This window comes from Balaenoptera acutorostrata, chromosome 13, assembly GCF_949987535.1.
Source record: "Balaenoptera acutorostrata chromosome 13, mBalAcu1.1, whole genome shotgun sequence".
In the NCBI taxonomy this organism is placed as follows: Eukaryota; Metazoa; Chordata; class Mammalia; order Artiodactyla; family Balaenopteridae; genus Balaenoptera; species Balaenoptera acutorostrata.
Genome location: NC_080076.1, coordinates 48,923,615 through 48,937,763, shown reverse-complemented (window position 1 = coordinate 48,937,763; position 14,149 = coordinate 48,923,615). Strand labels below are relative to the sequence as shown.

The 14,149-nt window shown below is 35.5% G+C and overlaps 1 protein-coding gene across 1 annotated transcript in view; it reads right to left on the bottom strand.

Moving 5' to 3' along the window:
* CDH2 (cadherin 2) overlaps positions 1-14,149 on the bottom strand; it is a 213,711-nt gene that overhangs the window by 50,629 nt on the left and 148,933 nt on the right. Inside the window, exons 3-7 of the mRNA XM_057527082.1 lie at positions 11,213-11,439; positions 9,409-9,555; positions 7,493-7,648; positions 3,836-3,980; positions 647-819 (exon numbers count right to left, since the gene is read on the bottom strand). Coding sequence (XP_057383065.1) covers positions 647-819; positions 3,836-3,980; positions 7,493-7,648; positions 9,409-9,555; positions 11,213-11,439 — 848 coding nt within the window. The remainder of the gene's footprint in view (positions 1-646; positions 820-3,835; positions 3,981-7,492; positions 7,649-9,408; positions 9,556-11,212; positions 11,440-14,149) is intronic.

Genomic DNA, 14,149 nt, shown 5'->3' with positions numbered 1-14,149 from the left:
TGAAATACCTATTCCCTCTCAGCCTGTGATACTACATAATAGTTCAATACTGTCAAGATTTTATGCCTTTGCAACAAAATATTAGGCCAGAAATGTGTTTCTCTGCATTTATAACTTTAAAGGCTTGTCAGCAGAATGAATGCCATTCTTGGTGTTCAAACCTGTTAAATAAGTTAATCTTAGAGTTAAAGGGAAGGAGACCATCTCTTCTGCACTAAATCAGGAGGCCACAAAGAAACTCATCATACATGTTATTTGTAGCCTCTTAGAAATATGAATGTTAAAAATTATCCTAAATTTATGTATATTTGGGCATGATTTTTCACTTAATTCCTCACCAAAACCTTTGAATATGAGGGAAAACAGAAAATGCCAAGAACTGTAAAAATTAGATGCCAGAGGGTTATTGGCATAACTTAGTCAATGATCACATTAAATATTACATGGACTAGCAATGATTTATCCAGTATACATAGATCATTTGACAAACTTGAAGTTCTGTAGAAAGGAGTACAACAGATTTCTTCGTGACCGTGAGTGTTGTGAATAATCTTGTGGAGATGTTATTACCTGGAGACAAACTATATGTGACCCTGTGCACTTTTAAGATTACAAACAAATTCAAATACAGATGTCGGTTGCTTACCTCTCTGTCTAGTCCAGCTGCCACTGTGATAATGTCCCCAGTCTCATTGTTGATTGTAAACATGTTGGGCGAAGGGCTGCTTGGTGCCTGGGACAGGATTCTGTACCTCAACATCCCATTGAGGGCATTTGGATCATCAGCGTCAATCGCAGTGACCGTCATCACGTATGTTCCTAGACATAGCAGACATGGAAAATGAATGGTCACACTTCATGTCAGCATCCCCCAAACGGAAGGTATATTTACCTTCTCCATCAATCTTCATTCCACTTTTTCAAAGCAACATGTAATCATTTAGACTTGATTAAAAACACTACTGATGGGCTTCCCTGGTGGCGCAGTGGTTGAGAATCCGCCTGCCAATGCAGGGGACGTGGGTTCGAGCCCTGGTCAGGGAAGATCCCACATGCCGCGGAGCAACTAGGCCCGTGAGCCACAACTACTGAGCCTGTGCGTCTGGAGCTTGTGCTCCGCAACAAGAGAGGCCGCGACAGTGAGAGGCCCACGCACCGCGATGAAGAGTGGCCCCCGCTCGCCGCAACTAGAGAAAGCCCTTGCACAGAAACAAAGACCCAACACAGCCTAAAATAAATAAATAAATAATTTAAAAAACAAAAAACCAAAAAAACCACTACTGATAAGAACAGTACTCAATTCAAAAAATACTGAACACGGTTGAGATGCTTGAAAGGAAATTTTTTTTTTTAATTTACATGTATAAAGACTCAATGTTTCCATATACTTAGAAGACAAATTCACTGTATGATTCAAAGAAAGAATCCCTTTAGACCTTCACTGATATAAAATGCAAATAATAAGTAACATAGATGCCATCTGAAACTTCTTTTATGGCCACCAATGCCTTCCCTCTGCCCTATTTCTTCTGTTATGCAGTAACATCTAAAATGACATGCTGGGCATGATTCTCCCCAATGCCTAAGTCACTTTCTGAAAGTAAGCCGGCTGCATAAGGACACACACTCCATTTACTGAGGTCGTGAGGAATCATTCCATGCATGACTGTTTTGGTACATTGAATAGGGAGTTTTGCATTGTGGTTCATTATTTCCTAGGAGATTAAAAGAACATTGTAACAAACTCAGGGACTTCAATTTACTAGAAATTGTGGAAAGGAAGTCTACAAAGCACCAGGATCAAATAAATTCCAACTAGCTAGACAAACTGTGCAATTGAGAAAAAATAGTTACTATTAAAGATGGTTTGTTCTTTGTGATCTTTATAAGAACTGGATTATAAAATGTTCCATCTCCAGCCTACCATCTTTGTAAGTACCCTATGGTCAGTTCTAGTTTAGAGCCTTTACAGTTGCTGTTCCCTCTACAGGGTTCATTTTTTTGCCCCAAAATTAACTAAGGCTTGTTCACATAATTCAAATCTCTTTTCAGAGCTTGTCCCTCTAAACAAGACACCCTATTTGATTATATGCCAACTTAGATTATTTTTTTCCCAAAACTTTACTGCACATTTACTTGCTTGTTTGCCTTTTACATTTCTCCACTACTAGATTTTAAGCTCCAACAGGGCACAACTAACTTGTCACTGCTGTTTCCACAGTGCCAGAACACCACTGCCTGGCACACAGCATGTGCTCTATAAACATTTGTTGAATGAATGAATTGTTAAAACAAAAAAAAAATATGTTTTGGAATCTTGAACCAAATACTGCTTACAATATTGCATCTTAGTTTAACTCAAGATTCATGACATTATCAAACCTTGCCTAGAAGGATGTTTTCAAACTTACAGAACATTGCAGGAAATCGACTCATGAAATGTCTTTATGTCTCCTGATCATTGAGAGTCATTTATTTATGGGAGGGATTTATGGAAATTCATGGTCAGATGCGTAATAAATATATCTGTAATGGTTTATTTTTGACAATTTTTATGAAACAATACTTTTGATAAAATTAGAAATAATAGAGGAAAAAAGAGAATGAATGATTTTTTAAAAGACCAAAAACCTTCCCCAGGCAAAAAAGCGCAACGTTTATTTATCCTTAGAATATATGTAAAAGCCTTGTGTTTTAGTAAGGATATGTTTAACATGCTTTGATTTTTTTTTTTTTCCTGTATTTTAAAATACTGACGAACGCGACTCTGAAATGTGACTCAGAGCCACAGATGGTTGAACTTCCGGCACAGCCCCTGTCTTCCCACCCAGCTGCCTGCACACCCCACTCTTCTGAGGATACAGACAAGTGTATTTGGACCAGGAAAAGTGCCAGTTTAAGGCATAGTTGGCTATATCTATAAATTGGCTTATGCAAATCCGGTATAGATGACGAAGGAAACGCATAGCGTAAGTTTAAATGTCGAGGCTTTCTTACATACAAAATATTAAACTATAATTAATTAAGTCTCTCTAAATACCCAAACATCTCAGGAAAGCTGGCAAAATGTTTCCTTTTACCATCTCTATCGCAACTGATTTTCTTGTCCACAAGTTTTCCAAACTCAAAGAGACCTTTCTGGCCTTGGTATTCCACTGTGACTGAAGTTTACAGGGTTTTCAGTACAAGAATCTAAAATCTTGGTCAAATATCCCTTCACAATGGCGAGAGGCTTTCTGGCAACTGCTCTTTCTAGGCTAGGTCGCTTTCCATGACACTGGTTTAAATGCAAGGGCTGCAGAAGACATTAGGGTCACCCTGAAAGTAAGTATCTTGTGTAGCTAGAGATCAGCAATCTCAGCTGTCACCAAGCCCCCTCTCTGCTTTTGGTTTTGCCCCACTGCCTGGTCCTAGGAACGCCACGTGTTTTAAGACACTCCAGTTGTTTTAGGTGCTGCTACGACTAATAAGATAAAATCTACACTTTACAAACTGAAAGCCCCTGGTCTTCCAGTGCTCACTTTCTAGCTGCATGGCCTTTATCACCCATATCAGAATCAAAGGATTGTATAGATTTCACAGTCTAGAGTCAGATACTGTAGCATATATTTTTTCAAAGGTGGAAAAAGTTATTGTGGGCAGTAGAGGGGTATTTTTCTGTTTTCTCTCTTCAATCCGTTTTTCCCTAAGTTACCTTCCTTTTTGCCTAAAAGCAGCATGAATGAAAGAAAATGACACAAAAGGCTCACGTGATTTCTCCTTATCTTGCTTATATACGTGTTGGATTACATTGCATTTCCTCAAGCAATCTCCAAATTATGATCTTTGAACTTACCAGGCTTTGATCCCTCAGGAACCGTCCCATTCCAAACCTGGTGTAAGAACTCAGGTCTGTTATCATTCATGTCAATAACATTGATGACAATGTCAATCGGGTTCTCCACTTGGTTTCCATTAATATCCACTGCATGTGCCCTCAACTGCAAGAGTAATTAGAAAACAAAACAATTTAACACATTTAGGTCTCGAGTGAGAAGATACAAGACAACATACCCATGCTACCAAAACAGCACAGATGGACCGAAAACCAAAAGCTATTCGTCCCATCAAAAAAAAAAAAAGGAATTCCCTGGTGGTCCTGTGGTTAGGGCTCCGAGCTTTCACTGCCGAGGGCACGGGTTCGATCCCTGGTTGGGGAACTAAGGTCCCACAAGCAGCATGGTATGGCCAAAGGGAAAAAAAAAAGCTATCTGTCCCATCAAAATTTAAGTTAGCCCAACTCTATATAATTAGGGGTGATGGAGCAGCAAAAGGTCGCCAGTTGCTATCTGCTAGGCACCCTGTTCAGAGCTCTATGGATTTTACTTCGTTTAATATATATACAAAAGAGTGAGGTAGAAACAAATCCACATTTGAAGGTAAGGAAATTGAGCTTCAGAAAAGCTAAGTAACTTTACTCTGTTTATTGACAGAGCCCCTGTCCAAAGCCAGCTCTATCCAGCTCCCAAATCCTTTTGCTTAAGTCCGTACAAGAGTCAGGGTAATTAAAAATGTGGTACTGGCCTAGAATAGTCATAGAGAACAAGAGAAAAGGCAAGAATCTAGAAAGAATTAAGTGTGTACAAGGAATTTTGACCCTTTTTTTATTGTAAAAGTCACTCACTCATAAATATTAAAAGTACATAAGACAGTTTAATACATTACATTACATTAAGAGATTCTTAATAATGAACTATCCTGGCCATTCCATAATTAATTCTATTTTGTTATGGATATTGCTCATTTATGTGCAAGTACTGAGAATATGGAGATCAAGAATTTACCCCGAAATTGACCTGAAAATATTTATTTCCTGAGTTTTAACCACAGAAGTTCAGATAGTGAGAATTTGTACAGAAGAGATATTTAGAATTTTTGATATTGATATTATTTGTATTCACCAATTAGAAACTAGTCTAATTAAGGACTGGTCTATTGTGTGCTGCCTTTATTAAGCTTTCCTATTAATGTGATGTTGTTTTTGTGAAAGGCTTGCAAGTTTTACTTCTTTCTTTATGTTTTAGAACAATATAAAAAGCATTAGCATTACATGTTCCTTAAGGATTTTAGAAGAATTGGTTGATAGAACAATCAAGGCCTTTGGGAGGAGGGAGTTGAGTGATACTCCGGATTTAAAACATTTTTAGTTTTTTTATATGCTTATTTGCCTGTTTATATCTAGGGGAGTCTTGCTCTACCACATATCAATATTTTACTAATTTTCAAAACTTCAATAATCTTAAAAGTTTGTACAAGTGCAAAAATTCAACAAGTATATTAATGAGAAAAATAAGACTCTAAAAACAAACACATGCATAGGTGGCGTAAGAAGTATGGAATGACATGCTAAATCAATGGGAATACTAATTCAATATATGGTGTTGGGATAACTGCACTGGCCGTAAAGGAAAACAAAGTGGATCTATATCCCTTTCTTCTTTTACTCAACTAAACTCCACAGAGGTTGAACATTTAGAGGCAAAAATAAATAAATAAATAAAACAGATAAAATGGAGGAGATTAGCATCTTGGAGCAGGAAAACCCTTTAGAAACATTTCTGGAAAGCCAGAATGCCTGATAAAATTAAAACAACAACAACAAACATCACCATGTAAAAACTATAAGTTATAGTAAGGTAAAAACTATAAACAAAGTTTAAAAACAAACAACAAAAGGGGAAATATGACAAATCATGTATTAACAACGCTAGTAGATAAAAGGTTCTTAAAAGTACAGAAAAAGATAAACAACCCCCTGCCCAAATTCAACATAAGGCAGGAGTAAGGATATCACGATATTCAATATATGCAACTTAAAACGTCAAGATAATTCTTTTACCAATAGTACTGGCAATAAATAAATAATGCCTGGAATTGATAATGGAGTGGAAAGTATCTACTATATAGTGGGAAGGTAGTGCAACACAACTATTCTAGAGAACAATTTCACTATATTTATCAAAATAATTCCAATTTTAGGAAATTTTTCCAAGGATAGAATGGGAAAATGTACAGAGAGATGTTCATTGTCACATTATTTATACAGTAGTTGTAAAATAAAATAGAAAGAACTAAATTACCCAAATATCTACCAGTAGGTAATTACTTAAAATTATGTTAGAGCAATCAAAAATGCTGATATAAATAAACAGTGATTTACTGACATGGAAAGATGCTAAATCTTATGATTGCTAAGTGACAAAAGCTGGTTTCAGAGAATGATCCCAATTTCAAAACAACACATTTATGAATCTATGCACAGAGAAATATCTTACAGAATATCACCAATGTAAGGAAAAAAAAAAAAAAAAGAAAATGGTTAGTTTTATGTACTGGGATTTCAAATTCTTCTCACTTTCTTATGAATACTGTATTATTTGAAAAATTTCATTTCTGTATTATTTGAAAGGTTTTTACAATGTGCCAATATTCTTTTCTAAGAGAAAATGATACTTTCATTAAAAGTTTTAGTAATTCATATAGAAATTGGAGAAGTAATAAAGATCAATTTAGGTTTCTATATTAGATGCATGAAAAAATTGTTGAAATCCTGTTCCAGAAAAATGTGCAACCATGGTTAGAAAAAAATGAAAGAAAAATGCTTTCTGGAATTTAGACTTTAATATTAGGTAATTCTTGAGTTTTAAAATACTCATTACAATATTATTTTTAAATCAGTTTCAAACAAATACGTATATTAAAAAATATGAACATATAACTATGTACAAAAGCTGTTATAACGTAATAGGAAAATGAATAAAATAGAAAAATAACACACAAATTAGCATAAGAAATATAACTAGATAATATATCTAAGAAAAGATTGCTCAGACTGGCAGATTGATGAAACCAAGTATTGGCAGGGTTATGTGGAAAAGGGAAATCTTAATTCCCAGCAGGCAGATCAAAATGGTACATCTTTCTGGAGTTAATATGACCAACAAATAACAAAATAAAAATGTGCTATCCATTTTCTACGACTCTAATGGTAATAGTAATACCAGCAGGAACAGATAAAATGACAAACATAAATGTATATTAATAAGAAACTGCTATTAAAATGATAGTTTATATATTCAACGTATACAGCCATTAAAAATGTTGTGATCTTTATATAATTTATATGAAACAGTTTTGACCCCTTTCATGTAAATTTGTTCTTATAAATTCTTAGCCATGTATCTGAAGGCAAGTATCAGCATGTAAACAGTAATATGATTTTAAGCAATTTTAGTTTTTTCTTTGGTATTATTTGTTTTTTACCATGAGCATTCATCAATTTTATGAAAACAGTAAACTTATTAAAAATAAACTGAAAAGGCTACAAGTACATTTCTGGTGTTAGAATGCTCAGGATCAAAGCTTTAAGACTGATGTGAGAGGCAAATGTTAAACCCTGCACGTATTTGGAAGCGAATTAATACAGAGGATTATCAGCTGGCTGAAATCTTACATGAAACCGGGCTATCAGCTCGCGATCCAGAGGCTTGGTCACCGACAGCTGACCTGAGATGGGGTTGATAATGAAGATACCAGTTGGAGGCTGGTCGGCTCCCGGCCCAGTTACGCTGTACCGTAGAGAGAGGTTTTTATCTCTATCGGACCTGATCTGAGGGTCAAGAAGACAATCACATTAAACAAGGGACTAAATAAGCTCATTACCAGAGACAGAGCATGCCACATCTCCTGGTCTCTTCCAATTACAAACGTATACCATCTCTTCCCAGAAAACCCTTGAAGCTCTGCCTGTCCTGTTTCTTTTCCTTGCTTCTGGGTGATGGGCTTCAAAAAGAGATGTCACCTATCACCAGAAAGACTGGGGGCAATGTTAACATCTAAAAGAACACGCACTAGGAGCAGTGCAAAAGTCAAAATTAAGGAGCGTCAGTTTTTAAACAGAATCAAAGTCTCTCCTGGGAATTTGGAGGTTAGAATATTTAACCCAGTAACAGGTGTCCAATTTAATGAAGATAAAATTTAATGAAGATAAAAATTGTTTACTTTTTGCATCAGTTAGGATAAGAAATAACTGTCTAACCATAGTGTGAAAGAGCCTCCCATGGGAACTCTAAGATTATGGTTGAGCCTGGAAGTGAGATTCCTGTACTTGCATCATGCTGATGTTTTTCACTGCAACCAAAGCTTCCCATGTTATTTTAAGGTGGCACCTAATACCCCAAATTCTTTATTAGTAACAAAGCATGCAAGAAATGATTTTATAATATATTTCTATTACTCTCAAAAATTATACCCATTATAGGCTCACTGCCTTCTCCTCCAAATACAACAATTCCCGGAAAAATAAGTTTACAGATGAGTGGTCATAGGAACAGGCTATAAAAAGGGAGGAAGGAGAACAGTACAGAGAAAGGGTCAGTTGAGCAATACTGTTTGGAGATGATGATATGAGATATTTGTGTATTAGGTAAATACCTTTAATCCAGTAACAGAATCCAGTTTTTGTTTTGTTTTGTTTTTTTAGCTAAGGCAAAATTCTTTTCTTTTCTCATTCTCCATTAAAGTAGAAACACAGAAAACACCTCGGTTTGGGGGCTACGTCTTTCATTGTTAAACTGAATTATAATGCACATTACCATAGACGATACAACACAAATAAATGACTTATTAAAAAATACAGCTTTCTGTATGTATCTATTGGAATGTTAAATTAATCCTATACAGAAACATTTACTTTCTACTAGATGGGAATACAATGACTTTGTCTTATTTTCTTTTTGTAATAAATGAAAGGTTGCTCATTTTACTAAACATGTAGAGATATCTGTCATTTTGTTCTCTGGGTCTGATGGTATGCATTCAGAGTAACTGGAGAAAAATCTCACTCTTCAGCTCTGAAAGCCTATGTTTTTGCACAGCCCCAGGGGGGGGTCTGTTAATGGTATCAGAGGTCATTTTTTATTTCTTTAAAAAAACTCTCAAACGCACTTGGTACTGGCATTTTTACCAATGATTGCCCCTTTATTTTTTCTTTGGCCCAAAAGCTATTTGTAGAGGGCAAGGATCATCACGGGGAGTGCAGATTTCAGACAGGGAAGCTAAGGTGTGTGGGAAAGGGTACGGTGTGGGTGTGAAGCATGTTGGAGCTAAGGCGTATGTATTCAGACACTGAACAAACTTTATCATCCATGAAATATAGGACCGACCCACAGAGTGTTCTATCTACAAATAATAAGAGGTAATGAAAAAATGGAGAAGAGACTGTTTACAGCACTACAGACATTTCATCAATACAAAACATGTTTTAGTACATACATGTCGTAAACTCTACCTTGTGAAAAAAGAGACAAAAGCGCTTCTAACATACACTTGACACATGCCATGGAGATCAATGAAATTGTGCCACCCTACCCTGACAAGTTCTTGAGGAAAAGGCCCTCTGGAGTTTTCTGGCAAGTTGATTGGAGGGATAACCCAGTCTCTCTTCTGCCTTTGTAGGTAGCCATTGTGCTTAGTCAATTGTCTTGGGAATACTATTTCTTCAATTTCCCGTGATTCCTTTGCATTAAAATACAAGAAGACATTCCTGAGTACTAGGAAAACATTTTCTGAAAGTACATCAGTATCAATGGATACCTGTAAGCGTAGGAATCACCGTTTATTATGAACAAGAAAATAGGTCTGGAGGCCCTCTCCTCGTCCCCCTATTAAAATAATAGAAAACACTGTAAAATTGTGGGTGACAGTGTTCACTGAAAAACTGAATTCCAAACAATTTATTATGTGGCACAGCTGTGTAAACTATAAGCCATCTTAGATAGTAGTTAATATCGAGCAAAATTTAATAGTACCCTTTTATACATTTCTCATTAGTTTAAACCACAGTTCAGGTAATGTGCTACTGTGTACGTTAAATTTAGATCTTGATGTGCTAAAATATAATTTGGATTTCAAAAGAAGTTTAATACATACTGCTAAGGAACGTCTCAAATATTTATGACCCTATTAAATCCCACAGAATTAATGCTGTACTTATTCTAAACCTATGTCAGCCGTGATGGATGCCGTAGATGACCCACTTTGCACATGGGGTATTAATCTCTGCTGGGTGTCAACATTTTCTTCTGTTTCTCCCTATGTCTGTAGACATTTTAGCCATTAGCCCTTGCTGCTTCAATGCAAAGATCCAAGCTAGTTTGCTGGAACACAGCGAATCATCAACAACAACCAAAGCATCTTTTCACTCAGTTACCAGTTCCTTACTTTATAGTACCCAAATGACATGATTCCCTCTAACAGTTAATAGATTAACAAATTACATTTCACATAATGAAAGTCCAACACTGGTATAAGAGAAAAAATATCTTTTTCTCTAATATTTATTCATATTTGATTATGGCTGTGTATATCACATTTACAATTAAATACCAGAAAAGAATGTGTGTATTCTTATCTCTCACAGTACAATAAATATACAAAATGTAATAGTCATAGTTTATAAAATCATGGACTTGAGATTATATTAATCAACTCAAAGGACTAGAATATTCAGAAACTAATAATGTTATCATAACTTTACTGAAGAAGTTAACGTTTCTATTTAAAATTCTTAAAATAGTGCCTTACACAAAATAAGTGCTCAATAAATATTGAACTGAATTGAACTTTACTCTGTTAGAAATGTATCTTATTTATTTTATCTTGGCTTATAGCAGCTTCCACCAGAGGGAGTATATTATTCCTAAAAGTCATGTCGGTAGTATAAATAATTCATACTTCCCAATTTAATTATTAAGGGACAAGGCAAAAACCCAATACTCCTTGACTTTCCTTCTACTACTGTAAATCTGTATTTCCCATCTAATAAATTTGGCTGGTGACATCTTACAATCAATTGTTTATTTTGTGGTTAAATTTAACACCTTGTAAAGCTTCTAAGAAATTTAAAACAAACAACTACTTCTAATTTAAATTAAGTTATAAATCTCAAAGTATAAACAAACCTTTCAAATACAGTTTAGGATTGCTGATAATACATTTTGTCTAAGCATCTTATAAGGTTAAAAACAGCAAAATACTATTGTAGCAAATGAAGTTGATACAAAGTCAAATATTGGCCACCCACTAATGTGATGCAAAATGTGTATTTAGTTCAAACTGTACATTTCTGATCTGCAAACATAACTCCATCCAAAGCCATACTTGGATACTCTACCTTCACTGAATCCTCAGGTAAGGTTGGTTTGAGGCTCAATTTTACTGCCACTTGCCACTTTTCCTGAGTCTCTTTGTCTTGAGCATATATCAGGAACTTTGAGCGCTCAGAGGAGAGGGGAAAGCTTCTCACGGCATACACCATGCCATCTTCATCCACCTTAAAATCTGCTGGTTCGCTGCTTTCATACTGTACTTTTCTCTTCCCGTTGCAGTTGCTAAACTTCACTGCAAAAGATAATAAATACATAAGACTAATTATACCACAAAGGCAAAAACAACCATTCATCTAAAGCTATATCCTGATTAGGTTAAAAATAAAATGTAGCAACATGAAACACAAAAATTTTATTTTTACATTATTAAATTTTCATTAAAAATTTTTTTTAAAGTTACACGACTCCATTTACAGTTATTCCAAATATTAGCTTTGTTCCCCGTGTTGTACAGGACATCCCTATAGTCTATGTTACACCCAATAATTTGTAACTCCCACCCTCACCCCTGTATTACCCCTCCCCCCCCTCCCCACTGGTAACCACTAGTTTGTTCTCTATATCTGTGAGTCTGCTTCTTTTTTGTTTCATTCACTAGTTTGTGGTATTTTTTAGATTCCACATATAAGTGATATCATACAGTATTTGTCTTTCTCTGTCTGACTTATTTCCCTTAGCATAGTACCCTCCAAGTCCATCCATGTTGCTGCAAGTGGTAAAACTTCATTCTTTTTTATGGCTGAGTAGTATTCCATTGTGTGTGTGTGTGTGTGTGTGTGTGTGTGTGTGTACACCACATCTTTAGCCATTCATCTGATGATGAACACTTAAGGTTGTTGGGTTGTGAAAGAAAATGAATTAACATTTGTTGAATGCTAGGCACTGAACAAGACACTTAAGGTTATTTACTTTAACCTTAAGAATAACCACCCAAAGAAGGACATCATTTTATTGTTCTACAGACGGGGAAGAAAATTCAGAAAGCCACCAATGCTGCATGCTGTTTGACTCTTAGTGGTTGTCTGCCCTACAAGAGCACAAAGGGATCTCACTCAACTTATGACTCAAGTCTTAATTAAACCTTTAATAGACAATGAAAGTAAAGTAAAAGAGGCTTGATAGATGCTTGGGAAGAGAGTAATGCCACGTTTTGATCTCTGAAAGTACCAAAGTAACTAGCATATTAAAAAGGAGTTCTTCATTTGGAGCATAGCTTGAATGTCCCACAGAGGGGAGGAGCTGAGCCCCTCACGGGCTAATGAGAGTGTGTGGCAAATGAGAAAAATTCACACTCGCTGTTACTGCCACTGACTGTGGCTAACTTGGTACTCAGCTTACCTATTTGGATTCAGGTGTCAGAAAGATGCAGGCTAGGAAAGATAGAGGCCTTTGAAAAAATGTATTAGCAAAGAAGGAAAAAATGTGCCTTTTCCTACAAAGCGTCACTGCACATGCTATGAATGAGAAGTGGGTGATCCCAGAGAGTCTGACATCGGAGAAAACACGTGGGAGGTAATTGCATAATGGTCAGTTACTTAAAATTGTTTCGCTTTTCTAATACCCCTGCCCCCATTGGTTTAATATTTCTGTTATTAAATTGTTCTGGGTTTTTTAAAACAACTGGTAATTTTCATTTGTTTTAATATTAAAATAAGCATTTGGGGCATTACTCAGTTTTAAAGAAAGGTCTTGTATTACATAATTCCCTTTGTACATTCAACTAGTGGAATCAATACCTCAACTCAAAGTCCATTGCCAACTGAAAAAGTTCTCCTTAGTGAAGTATCAATCCTGACTTCATCCTGTGGTTGTGATTTAATGCACAAAATATGCCTGGTTCACATGCTTAATCAATAATTACCAGGTTTTACTGTTTTCAAGTCATGCAAATTAAAAAGCTTATTAATTTCAATGAGTGTTATGGACTGAATTCTGTTCCCCAAAATTCACAGGCTGAAGCCCTAATTCCCAGTACCTTAGAATATAAGTATATTTGGAGATACGGTTTTTAAAGAGGTAATTAAGGTAAATGAGCTCATATGGCTGGGCCCTCATCCAATATGACTGGTGTTTTATAAGAAGAGGAAATTTGGACATAGATGCACATGTACATAGAGGAAAGACCATTGTACGGACAGAGGAAAAGATGGGCATCTGCAAGCCAAAGAGAAAGGTCTCAAGAAAACCCAAACCTGCTGGCCCCTTGATCTCAGACTTCCAGCCTCCAGAACTGTGTGAAAATAAATTTCTGTCATTTAAACCACTCACTCTGTAGTCTAATAAATGGATAATACACGAATTCTATTTGTTTACCATTGGTCAGTGTTTATTGTGTGTTGTTTTGTTCACTTATGACTTAGATGCACCATGAATATTTTCTCAAAATTGACCAGATTCACTTCTGCCCTAGCACCAAGCGCTGAAACTTACTTAGGAGAAAGTTTTTACAGAAACATAGAAATTAATAGAAACAAGTGGAAAACTGCTATGTTATAGAATCTTAGTTACAGCACTAATACATATTTATAATTTATATAATATATTTATTTACCATTTATGGACTTTCAAAACGGTTTTCAGGAGGACTATGGCAAAATATGTTTACCAAAAAACCTGGTTAAAAATAAAAAGGAGAGTGGACAGAAGCCACCTGAAAGGGAGAAAGAGATATTCAAGGGACATGGTAAAATTAAGATTAGATTTAAATTTTAACTTTGAAGATGAGGCAGGCAAACATCATAGTTATATGACTTGTGAGGAGAAATATATAGTTCACTGGAACCAAGCTGTTTCTGTTATTAACACATTTTCCTAGTGGATAGTAGGTAAAGAATTCTGAGTAATATAATAAGATTTTCAACCTTTATTTTCCAAAATATGAAGCAGTTTGATCATTTTTTAATATATAGGTTTTTAAGAAAAAGTGATGATACATTTATTTT